This window comes from Drosophila serrata, unplaced genomic scaffold (genome assembly GCF_035046125.1).
Source record: "Drosophila serrata isolate PLE 108 unplaced genomic scaffold, ASM3504612v1 contig_190, whole genome shotgun sequence".
Taxonomy (NCBI): Eukaryota; Metazoa; Arthropoda; class Insecta; order Diptera; family Drosophilidae; genus Drosophila; species Drosophila serrata.
Window position 1 is genome coordinate 180,803 of NW_028257088.1, and position 15,925 is coordinate 196,727.

The following is a 15,925-nucleotide window of genomic DNA, read 5'->3' on the forward strand; positions in this document are numbered from 1 at the left end:
TAATACTAATTTATATTTGTACTCATTTTATTAATATTTAATAAACTGGTATCACAAGAGAGCTTAATTTGTTTGGTTTAAGTTATGATAAAAGCATTATTTTAATATATATTTATATGTGCACTAATTTTATTAATATTTTATTAACTGGTATCACAAGGAAGCTTAATTTGTTGGTTTTTTGTTATGATAAAAGCAATAAATCATCATATTGTTTTGTTAAAGTAAATAAATTGATATATTCTCTTTGTAATATATGTGCATTAATTAATTATTACAAAAATTATTTATCTGAAAATTATATTTTTCAATATATTACAATTTTATATTTGAAATACTGTAATACATTGGTTTTCAAATACATAAATATAGAAAATTTCTTTTATTTTTAGGTCAAATGTTATTATTTTCCTGCATTTGAAAATTGTAAAACATCAATGTATTAAAGTATACAAAAATATCTATATTTTAAGATTAATTATTGTTCTTAATACTTAAAAGTAAATTGTACATGCCATACTTTTGTTATAATATAATCTTTTTTATAATCTTTTCCTTAAAAAAATGTTTTTAGATCGATGATTGTTTTCCGCTTCTTTTTCGTAAAACCTCAAAGCCTTCCAGGTGCTGTCTTAATATTTATTAAATTCTTAAAATTTGTAGTTTAATAAAATTGTTGTTAATTTTTTTTTTTTTTGATAATTTTGTTTATCAATTATTTTATGAGTTGTCATCTCTGGCAGGCTGTTTATTCTTTTCGTTTTGTGTGTGTGGAGCCGCGCCGCAGCGCATAAAAAGTTTTAATTGGCAGGCGACGAAGTTGACCTGACCTCTGGCGGGACTCCACACACACACACACACACATTGACACACACACTCGCACACACTCGCACACACACTCGCACACACATACACCCCGCACAGAGCGACAACAATTTTTAAGTGCATTTTGAAATGCATGCACATTTTATTTCGCATCTTCTTCTTCTTCTGCAACAACTTGTGTGAATAAAAAAAGAAAAAGGGAGAGAGGAGGGGAGGGAGGTGGAAAATCATCGTGGGGCGGGCGAAACACGCACACACCACACACTACTTACAATTGCATTACATTTTGCATACATTTGGTGTGTGTTTTTAATTTTAATGCGGAGAAAGCGCCAAGTTTAATAGCCAAAATGTGTTGTTAACACACTTATAGTGTGTGTGTGTGTATAATCAGAAATTATTCATTTTTCACATTCTTACATGCATTTTCCATTTAAAAACGAAACCCTAGACACAACACTGCAACTGGGGTATGTAAATGCGAAAAGGTGAATTGTAATTAATAAAATAATCTCAACACTCTTAATTATAACTATTTTCCTTTACTATTATTAAACAATTATTTGTAAATTCTAACATTTTTCGAAATTACTCAAAACTAACATAGGTTTCAAATTGTAACCGCCAGTTGTGCCAGATGGCGCCACTCAACCGAATGCTGCTCGTGCCGCTGTGAGCGCTTTGCGTTGAGTGCAAGTTTCGAGCGAGTCCGAATTACTTTGAGTGGAATTTGCACTGTGGTGCTGGTTGCGTTTCGTTTGTTTTAACTTTTGAATTTTTAGATTCTGAAGAGTAATCTTTATGAACTAAAAGTGATTAATGTGCATATATTAAATGATTAATATATGTATTAAGGCTTTGTTAATATTTATATATTATGGGATATAATATATAATAGGAAAATTTAATATTTAATCTAATTAATTTACATAAGAAAAAAGTAAATTATTTGGATTAGGAATTTATCAAGTTAATAAAAATTTATTTTTAATATTGCATTATTAAATTATTTCCTCTTGATATATATTTTTGTATATCTTTATTTTATATACACCTCAACATTCTTTCCTCTTTATATATATTTTTATATTTCTTTATTATATACACCTCAACATACATTTTAATATATAAAATCATTAATTTGTATTCCATTTTAATAATTTCAGGTTGAACATCTCTGCGATTGCGCCATCGTTTAGTTTTCGCCCGTGCTCGGCCCACTGTGCCGAGGCGACGAAGAGGAAGCAGCAATGACGGAAAACAGCAGCAGCAAAGGCAGTCAGAGCAGAGTTTGTTTTTGTCGCGCGTGGTGAACGGTTGTCTGTGTCGCTTGGCTCCGCGTTTCGCGATTTGTGGATTGTTTGTTGCCGTTTTTAAAATACGTTTAGTTAGTCGAGCCGCCGTTTTAACTTTGTTTGTTGCTGCCTTAAAATTGGTCGCGTGTTTCACGAAAATAAGTCGCTAAGGAGACGGAGAAATAGCAAGCAGTTAAAGTGGAGAATACGAGAAGCAGAAGAAGAAGTAAGCGCGCTCTTGCCTTGTCTCTTTTGCTCGATCGGCGTTCAAACACAAAATTTTTGTTGGTTTTTTGTTCTGTTTTATTATGTTGTTTTTGGTGCGAAGAGTGAATTGAAGAAACAGCATACAACTTGTGCAAATCGAAGCGGCAAGAAAATGAAATTAAATGAAAAACCTGGCAAACAATAAACAAAAATGTACAAATTATATATTGTAGCCATTAATTTTTGGAGTGGTGTGCCTGTGTGTGTGTGTGTGTGTATGTGAGTGCTAGTGTGTGTCAGCGTTAAACGAAAAAACAAGAGAATTGCATGTGAAAAACGGGTTCTTGCAACCAGTCTCAAAAAGCCAAAAGAAAAAGGGTTTGAGGCAAACGGTAGAGAAGGAGAGAGAGAGAGAGAGAGCCGCTATTCTCCCAATTTAACTGTGATCTCTCTCTCTGCCTCTCTCGCTCTCTTGGCCGAGCCGAGTCGAGCGGCTCGCCCCCTCTCTTTTCGACCTGTGGCAGGTGTGCGTGCGCGCTGCGCCTCTGTGTGTTTGCGTGTGAGTGTGCGCGAATGGCTAGCACAAAGGCGAATGTGGCAACACTACAAAATACAAAAAATACAAAAAAAAAAAACAACTACAAAGTGAAGTTTAGCATTTCATGTTTCTTACGCTATATTCTTCTCTTTTTTTTTTAGCCAAAAAAATGTGAAAAATGAGTAATTAAACACTAACCAAACTAGACTTGAAAGAGAGCGCGAGAGAGGAAAGAAAATTCAATAGAAAAAAAAGCCGCCGAGAAACCGATTCAATTGAAGAGAAATACAACAACAAAAAAATATAAAATAAAATCAAGCAACAACAAATGCAGAGATCTGCGGCGTCGTCGCTGCGTCGACGTCGTCCAAAAACAACAGCAACAACAACGACTGGGAGATTCTGGCTTGAAATGCCGTCGCTGCCAGCAGCGCTGCTGCTGCTGCTTTTTTCAATAAAACTCAACAGCTGCTCATGTTACGCGGGTAAGTTCTTCTTGCATTCCCTCTATTCCTACCCCCCTCCCTTCCCTAACCGTGTCTGTTTTTTTCGGTTCTCTTTCTTGAGCGAGCGAGAACGAAACAAGTAGAAAACAAACAGTCGTGGGAATTTCGGCATTTTTATAGGTAGCGCATTCGAATTTGAATTCGAAAACGAATTTAACTTCGAGTTCGAACGATCGTGGGCCTGCAGTTTTTCGGTTTCGGTTTTTGTTTTGCTGCTCCCATTTCTCTCCCTCTCCCTCTCTCTCTTTCACTCGCTCCCTTTTCCTTATCAAAGTGAGGCAAGCAAACAGAAAATAAATTAAAGTCATAAAAGAAAAATAGAGATACAGGGCGCGATCGGTAAAGAGAATAATTACACGTGTGTGTTTACTGTATGTGATATTATTAATTGGAGCTCTTTTACAAATATAATAATACATTTATGTACTCTTTAAAATATTTAAATTAAAAAGTAAATTTATATTCTCTTTTGCCATCTTCCACTGTACTTGAATTCGCTTATCTTGCCCTCTTTTCTTTCTGGAGTGTGAAAATATTTCACGCTTTTCCACACGATCTTTCAGAATTTCTCGCATTCTTTATGCCATTTACTTATTTTTTTTTTTTGCTGTGTGAAAATATGAAAATGGAACCAGAATCATCGTCAAACCCAACGGTAAACTCAGTTTACACCTGACAGCAAGCTTTAGTTGAGTTTTATTTTGCAAAAAAAAAAAAATAATAAACTAAAGAAAGAAGAGATAAAACAAGAAGAAATAAGCAAGAGAAGTTTGCCTCATAATTCATGGAAAATATGCAGATCACAGGCTTTCGTTCCCAAAAGGAAATATCCAGTTTCACACACAGACCTTTATGTTGTCTTTAAGTTTTAATATGGAACACGATGAGGGATTAAATAACCTTCAAAGGAAGCTAGGAATTTGATCGTAGTATTATACATTTTTCATATTTTCCCCTCGTTAAAATGTTTTCCTATCTTTCTGCATATATGGTGGTATTTTTCTTAGCTTACTTTGCATTTTTTTCAAGATCTTTTAGATTGAAGAATGAATATTATCTTTCACGACACTTAAGAATGCCAAGTAAAATTATCTACCATTGATAATATTATATTTATATTAGTTTCATAAATAAAAAACAAAAAGTTAGTGATATATTACCAAAAAATAGGTCTTAAGACCTTATAAAGATATATATTATATTTAAACCTGATGTTTTTCTGAGTTATTTTGAATTTAGTGTTGAATTAGATTGAAATATTAAATTATTTCAAGTATCCTTGGTTAATTTATCCTGTAAATCGTTCATATATCCAATGATCTTTTACTGACCCTCACCATTCCGTTGTAAAATGAAATATATTTGAAAACTTAGTGTTTCGTTACTCTCGACAACTTTGTTGTACACTGTACACATTCGGATTTTGTTAATTTATTTGCCGAATTGTTTGCACAATAAATCCTTGCCCGCAAGCTTTTGGGGAACCAAACATTATATTGTGCATTGTTTAATGCCCGCCAAACCAAATATTAAATACAAAATCAACAAATTTCCGATTTCAAATTTCGCGGGGGCCTTACCCACATATATGTACGTGTATATAACCTCACAATTTGTCAGGGTTTTCGGAGTAAAGCCATATATACCATATATACTACACCAATATACTATACTATAGTACTATACTCTATATATATCGGGGACTTTTGGGTGGCGGCATCAAGTCACCACAATGAGTCCCTCGGGCAGCTTGTTTCAGGCTCTGTTTGTGTGTGTGCTGTGTGTGTGCTGTGTGTGTGTGTGCTGTGTGTGTGTGTTTTGGGGGGGCCTTTGGTTTTGCGGGGGCGTTCCGTGGAGCCTGAAATTGTTGTGCAAATTGAACTCTACAGATAGGGAGCTGTTGCATGACCACATATAAATACATACGTACATGGAGTGCACTTCCATCTGGAAAGATGAAAACGAAACCAATGCGGTATGGAAAAGTCAGTTTCAATCATAAGTCCAACTTCAAGAGCAGTTTTCCCAAGATATATTAATATATTCCCATTTTTATGGCTAGAAAACATGTGTCTTTGCTCACTTGAAAAGTATTTTTAGGTTGATTAGGGAGTTTTCCAAAAAATATCAAGTTTCAAAACGAAATTCTTATAATTTCCGATAAAATAATAGTTTTAGTTACATTTTCTTTTAAATCTAAATAAATCCAATTAAAGAATGCCTTGAATATTTTACAATATATTCTTAAGTATCTTTAGTTATTTTTCTTTGCACTCAAATGCAATGACTCAAGTTTATCGCCTCTTCTTCTAGTTGGGTGTGAAAAACGAGGGGAAGGGGAAAACCCTGATCTTGTTGCTTGTATATTTGTATAAATACCGTTGCGATATTTACATTTACTTACTGCAATCTGACCTTGCCACTTGGGGGCGCAGCAGCTGAGGGCGTGGAAAGTGCTGATTTAGCCAAATTGTAATTGTGAGCTTTGGAGTTTTATATTTCGGCTCGGATTCCCTCTGTCTCTGTCTGTCTGTAATATACCCTTCTTGGGTATTATCTTTATTATTATTAAAAGATTATTATATAATAATTATTATTATTTATTATTTATTATATAAAGTTGATTTTTTTAAGCGTCACCAGACGAGATGATCCAGAAATCTATATTTATATGTTTCTTAACTAAACCTTTATTTTTATAAAATAATTGATTGAAATTCTTAGCTTATTATTATTTTTGTTTCATCTTTGCTTTTTATAGAAAATATAAATATTTTTTAAGCTATTTAAAGCTCTTAGCTGAATTTTTACTATTTTAAAAAAATATTTAAAATATTTTCCTTTGGAAACTGCAGGGGTATAAAAACTATGTTTTGCCATTATTCCTATCTTGTATTTTGTTTTGTAGTCCAGCTGTTTTTTAGCAGCTACTGCAGGTGCCACTGTCCAGTGACTGTCAAACTAAGAAGCAGTGCAAAAAAATTAAAAAAAGGAAAAGAAAAATCGGTAAAAGCAAAAAAAAGAAGAAAAAAGAAGGGAAAAGAATGAACGAAGAAATCTGACAAAAAATGCAAATTGTTTGTCCAGCTGTTTTACTTTCGTCTTGTCTTTCCGCACTTGTCATGCCCTTTCCATTTGCCTTTCTTCTTACACGGTAAAGAATTTCGAGAGATTTTAAGATCTAAAAAAAGAAACTTAATTTGTAAAATTTATGATTCAGCTTGTAAAACAAGTCTTAATTGGTTTTAATAGGCAGAAATGTCTACTTTGATGGAAAATATATATTTTCCTCTACATATATTTTAGAATTTCTTATAAAATGTTGTTATTTTTGCCATTTATATTTTTTTCTTCATAAATCTTATGTAATTTCTTGTAAAAGTAGGCGGAATATTACAAAATTAATATGCTAAGCATCCTATTTTTTTCTCTGTGTAACTCAGTCCACTCAGTTGGTCTTCTTAAAAATTTTTTTCTTTGGTTATTTTTTTGCGCATTTGTGTGTTTCCCATGGATATTTCTGGCTGGCATCGTCTCGGGTTACAACCGGCAAACACGGGACCCCAAAAAAAAAAAACTAAAGATAAAGATGAAGCGCCACTCGACAGTTTTATAATTGGCTTCAGCTTGCTGTTGTTGCTTTTGTTGTTGCACCTTAGGACCCCCTCTCTATTCATTAACTTGTGACATCAATTTAACAATGCAACGAAATCGTTTTTGGAGCCAAAAATATAAAAAATATAAAAAAAGACAACCGAAAAAATCGCTCAAGTTATGAACATGAAATGACTTTTTAAGCTCTTTTTTTCGCTCATCATTTTTTGTTGTTACAAACGGAAGGTTAAGGCGCAAAAAGCACAACAAATAAATAAATAAAACTAAAGAGTAGATGAGAGCCAAGCGAAATAATTTATAAAGATTGTCCAAGGGAATTGGCTGTGAAAGATATGTGGTAATATCAACAATGATTATGATGATGATAATGGGTCTTCTTTGGGGTGTAACGTAAACAGTGCGTTTCATAACCAGCAGCCACATTACTCTATACAATTCAATGCGAGTGCCGGTAATCAGAGCGAGAGTCTGAATAAGCGAAAGTTTCCATATCGTTTATTATCAAAATAAACTGTTGATAGACAAACTGATCAGGTTTAAAGGAATGTTTAATTATTGTGTTTATTATTTATTAATATTTATACCTTTGCAGGGTATTATAATTTTAGTCAGAAGCTTGTAACTCATGAAGGAGTCATTTCCGACCCTATAAATCATATATATTCTTGATCAGCATGAGCAGCCGAGTCGATCTAGCCATGTCCGATAGAATTTTTTTTTTCGAAATATTTTTCAATTTTTTTTCCTGAAATTTTGCCTTGTTAAAATTTTGTAAAATTGGAAAAAATTTTAATTGTTTGAAATTTTAAATTTAGTATGCAGATTTATTAACCTAATAAAAACTAACATAGAACAGCTCTCTGAATTGAAATTAATGCATTTTTGACTTAGTTATGAGTTTTTTAAATTCGGATTTGTCGATAAAATTGCATATAAAAATATCGATAAATATCGGTAAAAAAATGGTAATATAACTTTAGTCAGAAGCCTCAAACGCTATAAAGAAATCATTTCCGACCCTATAAATCATATATATTCTTGATCAGCATGAATAGCCGAGTCGATCTAGCCATGTCCGCCAAAATTTTTTTTTCGAATTTTTTTTTTCATTTTTTTTTTTCCGGAAATTTTGCCTTGTTAAAATTTTGTAAAATTGGAAAAAATTTTAATTGTTTAAAATTCTAAATTAAGTATGCATATTTATTAAGCTAATAAAAACTAACATAGAACAGCTTTCCGAATTGAAATTAATGCATTTTTGACTTAGTTATGAGTTTTTTAAACTCTGATTTGTCGATAAAATTGCATATAAAAATATCGATACTTTTGATTCAAAGAATGCAGCTTAGTTATGATTCATTTTCGATTTTCCTATATAATTAATAAGGCACATTAACTTCGCCTGCTCCAAGCTAATTTCCAATTTGGGTTTCTTTTCTTCCATTATTTGAAAAATCATAAAAAAAATGCTAACTGGGCCCAATTTTCTTTCCGCATCACCGAATATCTGAAAGCATCATCTGGTTGCCTTAATTCTTGAGCTTCTTCTCGTGTTCATTGCTTATCGGTCCATGCCGATATATATAGAGAGACATGCTGATATTATGTAGTATGGTTAGGTAGCTTTTCCAACTTCCTTTTCCCCACACCACCCGTGTTGTGGTAACGATTTTAACATAGTCGAGTTATGGGATGCACCTACGAAAATTCGATTAGTTTTCCCTGCATCTCTCTCTCTTTCTGGTTTCTGCATTCTGACCGAAAAAAAAAACGAGCGGAAAATAGGGAGGAAAATGGGTACTGCTGCTGGTTATATTCATCAACATTGTGACATGATATTATACTGTTAGTTTTGTGTCTATTGCTGGTCGAAAAAAGGTAGAAAAAAACGAGAAATGATAGTAGTTTCCAATTTTGACTCCCTTCGGGGATGTCCCTGTGCCACACACACAATCTCAGCCAGCAAACTGAAAATCTCCTTTTCTGGTTTTCCCACTGCCACATTTGCCACTGCAGCTGAATTTTCCTTTAACAAGCTTGCTCTCTTGGATTGCCATTTTATAAGCCAGTAAGCGCCTTTGGCTAACAAAACTCTCTCTCTCTTCGTTTGATGGACACACAGAATATTAGCCAGAAATCGGGAATTCGATGGAGAAAGACAAAACACACAGATGCACTAAGATATAGTATATACTATATCTTGACTTGATTGACTGGCAGAAAGAGTTATTCTTTTCCTTGGCTAATAATGACAAAATGCTTTGAGGGTTCAAGTGTGTCTTTTTTTTCAAAGGGTAATTTTTTTAAATTTTGGTATCAATTTAGCCCTATTAGAAGAGAAATCCTCCAGGAGTTTTTTAAAACCCTTGACAAGGTTTAAAAACTTATAATAAGTTTTGTACTTTGTAAGAAATTAGTATGTAAATTATATAGCAATCTTTTGGATATATTTCAAAATGATTCAAAAAATCCAATAATTTCTTAAAAACAATAAAGAAAACTAATTTCGTAAAGCCGAAGATTATATACCCATGCAGTTTGCAATTAAATTATAGAAGGAAATCTTAAATTGATCATTAGTAAGCTTAAAATATTTGCATTCTTTAAATTGATATCGATATATTTATATGGCAATTTTTTCGATAATTTAAAACTTAAAAAACGCATAACTAAGCCAAAAATGAATTACATTTGATTCGGAAAGCTGTCCTAGGTTGGTTTTTGTTTGGTTAATAAATCTGCATACTCAAGTTGAAATTTTAAAAAATTAAAATTTTTTATCAATTTTTAAAAGTTTTAATAGTGCAAAATTTCAGAAAAAAAAGTGAAAAAAAATGTCGAAAAAACATTTCTTTCGGACATGGCTAGATCGATTCGTCTTTTCAATCTGATCAAGAATATATATGATTTATAGGGTCGCAAGTGATTCCTTCACAGCGTTTCAAGCTCTTGACTAAAATTCTAATACTCTAAATTTATATAATAATAAAAGAAATAAGGGAATACGTTTAGACACATTTTTAAGCAATTTAAAAACTCTGCTCACAAATAATTTAAGAAATCAAAAACAATATTCTGTTATATCTTCTCTATAATATTTCGAAAGCTTTAAGTGTCTACAGTTATGGGAAATTTTGCTCATTTGAATTTGCATTATTTAGCAGAAAGTCAGATATATCAGATGTTGTGCACAATGCACCACACACACACACACATAACATTCGAGCTAATTTAATAAAGAATTTCTGGTCGAAGCACCGAAACGACCGCATTAGATAAATCAAATTTTCCCAGGCAATTGTTTGAATGCGTCAAAAATTGATTGACCCAATATAACCAGGGGCAATGGTGAAGATGGTGGCAAATATTATAGGAAAATGGAGGAGGGGGGAAATGTTTGTCCTGGTGTGGCTTTTCGGCATTATCCTAATGCCTTTCTATTGACAATGTAATCGGATGGCAGCGTTTTGCTGGCAAGCTTGTATTTTTGCATCATTTCCACACACACTTGGCTGACCAGAAACAAAGGTAAAACAGAGGTTATGGCATTAGTGAAACATTAATGAAATATAAATTCATAAATTTATGTATTTCTTAAGAAGCATAAGATAGATTAAAAGAGTTACTAATAAATATTACGCACAGATTTGGGTTAAAAAATCTATGTTTTATACTTTTTAATTGCTAAACTTTTAATTTTGAAAGGATATTTCGTGTTTCTCTTACTTTCCAAAGCTATTTTCCTTATATTTTGATAAGTGACGTCTTAAATATAAGCTAAAAGCTTATCCAAAACAAGGTCTAAACATTTTCCAAGACTAGAATTACTAAATATGTATACATGTCTGGCTTTCATTATTTGTTTTTCCTGCAACTCTCATAGTTTCAGTCTGACTCTTGGAATGGCATTTGTTAATATAATAATTATAACTCAATGCCCAACTAGTCTTTAAACAAAGTTTACTCAAATTATTTAATCAACTTATTAGTAATAAGATACTGCTTAATTTCCTATTTAATCGAAACAATAGAAATAGAACAAATTTTCCAAAATCAACTACTAGAAAATCTGGATAAAACCCCCAACCAGTGGGGGCACACACACACACCAAAATCAGTTGCAACAAAAGCCCCCGTCCCCCCCAAAGCATAAATAACAACAATAACAATTATCCGCGATCTATTGCACTCTGTGGAAAATTTCGATCCAAAGTGTTGATGGGCATGGGGTGAAGGAAAAGCGGAAAAACGAGCAAGCTGAGAGCCAATAGAGGCGGCAAACCGAAAGCCGGTCAACAGCATTTACAATGCCAAATTACAACCAGCGGGAAAATGTTTGACCAGCAGCAGAAGCTTACATGTGGGGGGAAAACCTCCCCGCAATGCAGTTTGGCGAATTTTCCGGGATTCCCCGCAGAGCGATAGATTGACCAAAAAAGTCAAATGTGTCTCTCGCAGTTTGATATTTTCCGCAGGCAAACTGTGACAAATGAGCTAACAGTTTTTGATGATCCCCCCCCCAAAAAATGAAGCAAATTAAAGGAAATGGTGTCCTTAAAAAGTTGGTTGGGTTATTAAAGCGATTAAGTAAGTTTTCTGCTCTCTAAACTTGCAAAACTAAAACTACTTAAACAAGAAACATACCAAAATAATTGCAAAAAAGCAAGTGAAGTAAACTTTTCTAAAGAAGAGAATGTTAAATACGAGTTAATTACAAACAGCACTTTGGGGAGTATTTTTTTTTATTTTAAAGTTCTCCGTTGAAATATGAAAATGCTGGTGATGATTTTAATTAGTTGTCAAGACGAAAGTGTAGAAAAAAGAGTTTAGGGAAATAGTAAATCAAGATTAATATAATACATGTATTTCCTTTGATTTTCTCTGTGCCTAATACCTTTACCTGATGAAAGATAAACCAAATTAAATACATATACTTTCAAGTTGCTTAAATTTGTAACTGCCTTGGTTAAATATTTCTAGATTTTAGTGTTTCTAAAGGTTTCTCTTTGTTCTTTATTCTGTCTGATTTTTCCTTTGCCTGCTTGCCACGCATTTCAATTAGCATTGATCCACTTGCAACAAAAGAAACTCGACAAAGAGAAGAAAAAACATTAAAAACTCCAACAGCAATCAGATAAATATATATATTTTTTTATACATATTTATGTTTTCCCTTCAAAGCTCAATAATGATTTATTTGAAGAGAATATTTTTATGGCTTCTAATGAAGCCACGAAGATACAGTTAATGTTCACTAATTGATAAAACACCTGGTATCCCGCCCCACCCCCTCTTAATGTTGATTACCAATTTTTATTTTCCGTTTTTTTTTTTTACCTTGATTCAAGCTGCATTTTCTTTATTGCATTTTTCCACCTCCAATTTAATGTTTTTCTGTGTTCAATTAATATGCGCCAGAGGTAAAACCATCGAAGAACCATGTCAGAGGTGTGGAAAGAAGGGGTTAACCAGTGGCGGGGAAGCGGGGGGCGTTGGGCGGGGGCTTGACGCATGTCAAGCTAAGCGAGCGAATGATTGAGTGAAGAAGCATTTTCTTACCAGCGAGCAAGAACCACGATCAAGGCCAGGCTAAGAACTTGGCTAAAAAGCAAAGCAAGAGAGGAGAAGGGGGTTTCGAGTTAGGGTTATGGTAAGGGGAGGGGGAAGGGGAAGGAGGGAGAGGGGTGTCTGGGTGCCGGTTGGGGTCATTGCATGTGTGTGCTTACCTTCGTTGGCCACATTTGCATAAGCTGTGCAAAGCAACAACTATCAAGACATTTCATTGTGACTTGCATACGCAAGAAGATGGGTTTGGTTAATGTCTCTTTCCCTAGGGTTTAGACCAAGTGGATACCCTTGTTATAGGAAATATTAATTCGTAATACTTTAAAGAAGTTTTTCCACCTCAAAATACTTATTCTTTAAGAATCTCGACAATATAAAGATAAGGAAGATTTCACAATAGTAAGAACCTATAAAATATCATCATATAATAATGTATCAGAAGAATATATTCGATTTCCCTTCAACTACAAGTAGTAATTAAACAGACAATTAATAACTGAAAATATCATATCATTAAATTGTATCAGAAGAATTTATTCGATATCCTTTCAACCATAAGTAGTAATTATACAAAGAATAACTAACTGGAAATAATGTTTTAAAAGTGTCTACAACAAATAGATTTCAATTCATTCTTCTGAGAAGATTTCAAAAGAGTTATGCCTATAAAATATGAAAATATTATAAGGTTTTAAATAACAGAAAAATATTTTAAAATATTATAGAACCTTTTCAAGTTGTATTTTTAACTTTTACAATAATTATACAGATAAAATCTAATAATAAAGATTTTTGAAGAGCCTCTAGAATAGATTTCAAAGCATTCTTCTGAGAAGATTTCAAAAGAGTTATACCTATAAAATATGAAGATATTATAAGGTATTATAAATAAAATAATATAAATAAATACAAATATATAAATGTATAATAAAAAAAATAAATAAATAAATAAAAGGAAAATATTCTTAAGTATTATGGAACTTTGTCAAGTTGTATATTTAGCTTTTACAAAAAAATATACAGATTAAATTTTACGAGAAAGATATTTGTAGAGTCTCTACAATATCTAGATTTCCATGCATTCTTCTGAGAAGATTTTAAAAAGGGTCAAACCTAAAACGTACCATATAATTTTATCAACTAGAAATTGTTGTAGCTTCCCCCAAGCCTCTTCTCCTGAGAAGATTTAACATTATTGAACTTGTAGAATCGTAATATACCCACTCTTTTAGAGGGTATCAAAATGAAGAAGCACCTCGAGGAGGAGCGGCAGACCAAAGCCAGGTGCAAATTGAAGACACAAATAGCAGAAGACGAAGGACAAGGAAGAGGGTACAACAAAAAAGAGAAGAAGACACTGAAGATGGCAAAGAATGTTTAAGAAGAACCAAGAAGATGGCAAAGAGAGAGGTGGAGAGAAAGAGGGGAAAGAAGAGTGGAGAGCACGCACACAAAGACGACATTTTATGGAAGACGAAGCAGCGTGGCGCCGCTGACTGCTATCATTAGACATTTCCGGTCTTTGACTGCACTCACTCACACACACACACACATGCACCTTTTTGGGTTCCCGCACTTATACACACATGCTGCACACATGCATGTTGAAGTTGCTCACGTTTCAGCGACAAAGAGAGAGGGAGAGAGGGAGGGGGAGAGAGAGGAAAAGCGGCAGGTAGCCAAAAAGTAGGCCTGCAAGGAAATGGAAAACAACATTCTGTGGCAGAACAAAGTTTCAAGTGGGTTTTTCACCAGCTTGGAAAAATCTCATTGTTGCTTCACTTCTCTGGCGGTTTTTCATACGCAATTAATTGTAGCAAAAGTTTTTTGTTTTTTTTTTTTTTGTGTTTGGTGGGGAAAATCTCTCAGCAACAGCGACAGATCCTATTTTCTCCAAAAACTCTTTTCGATTTAGGCCTTAATTAATGGTTTAATTAAAGCAAGTTTTAAGGGGTTTTTAGGCAAAGTTGATTTACTTAAAAGTATGTATAAATCTTTAAGGATCTCTTCTTATATAGGAGAAAATATCATTAAATCTTAAGTTTTTCTTGTTGAACTCTTCAGTAACATAAAGGGAATTACGCATTTACTTGACCTGGTCACACTTATAAGCTGCAAAAAAAACCCGTTACCTGGCTTAACTATGCGGTTACACGTTCTTATCTCTGTAGCCTACTTAACTGCCAGGCACAAGCACCCCTTTGACTCTCCCTTCACCCCACCCCTGGATAAAGAGGGCAGAAAAATAAGGAGCTAAAGGAGGCGTGGCGGCTATCGCTAATTTTATTATGCAGACACACACACACACACACATACAGGGACACTGCTTTATCGCTTTCTACATGGACTCGAATCTGGTCACCTTAATTCCCACCCCCGCTTCCCCCCTTTAGCACGCTTAACTCCGCTTGGCAGCTCCTTCGATTGTTGACGCTTTTAAATATTAAATAAGAGCCAGCGAGAAGAGAACAACAGGCGAGGAAAAACAAGCAAAAGACAAGAGAACAGAGAGGTACAAAAAAAAAAGGTGAGCAGCGTATTTTTCAGTGCTTGGGCACGTTGTCCACCCACACCCTGTGTATTTGCAGCAGTCACCCTGTGTTTTGAAGTTTGCTCAGTTTTTTTTCTCATTTTTTTCCCTGTGTTTCGTGTTTGCATTTTGATCAGCTTCAAACTTTGGAGATTTCCAGGTGTGTGTGGGGGGGGGGAGAGGTTAAGTGAGGGGTATCCCTTTTGTCTTCTCTCCTTTCTCTTCGCTTACAGTGTTGACAAGTCTCCTCCGCTTGAATTTCTTCGCTCTGCCTTTTACTTTTTCTTTATTTTTATTATTATTATTTTTTTTTTGTGGCTCCTTGAGTTGCATCGTTGGCTACTTTATCTTCTTCTTCTTTGTCTCCTTCATTCCACTTAATTGTGGCCACTTTTTGAGGGGGGTAAAAGGGTGGTAAAGCGGGGGTTAAAGTGTAAATGCAGTGGAAGAAAAAGGAAAGAATTTTATAATTAATATTTAGAAAAGGTTATCAAATAAAAGATATGATTTTATATATTTTATTATGTTTAAGTTGTCAAAAATTCTTAGAAAAGGTTCAATTATTTAATTAAAAGTGTAAATTAAATTCAACTAAACCAAGAATGTCTCCAAATCATAAGAAAATAATTTTTGGACTGAGTTCTAATCAATTTTATATTTAATATATACTTCAAGGGTATCAAATCTTCGTTTAAGCTTCATTTTCTAGATTAGCAACACCAAGCGAAGCGATTTAGACATATTTTCCGTCCCTCTTTATAACTTTTTTACATATTGTTTTAGAATATTGTATTCATTTTTCATTTCGAAGGAACAATAAACCAATTCTAACTTATAAATAGTG

General features: G+C 33.6%; 1 protein-coding gene across 19 annotated transcripts in view; it reads left to right on the plus strand.

The window, feature by feature from the left end:
- The first annotated feature begins 1,076 nt into the window (after positions 1-1,076).
- The window catches only part of sdk (sidekick cell adhesion molecule), a 106,303-nt gene continuing 91,454 nt past the window's right edge, over positions 1,077-15,925 (plus strand). For all 19 annotated transcript variants that reach the window (XM_086829227.1, XM_086829228.1, XM_086829231.1 and 16 more), the window contains exons 1-2: positions 1,077-2,346; positions 3,027-3,350. In XM_086829227.1, the coding sequence (XP_086685353.1) occupies positions 3,194-3,350 (157 nt within the window). In that variant the 5' untranslated portion in view covers positions 1,077-2,346; positions 3,027-3,193. The remainder of the gene's footprint in view (positions 2,347-3,026; positions 3,351-15,925) is intronic.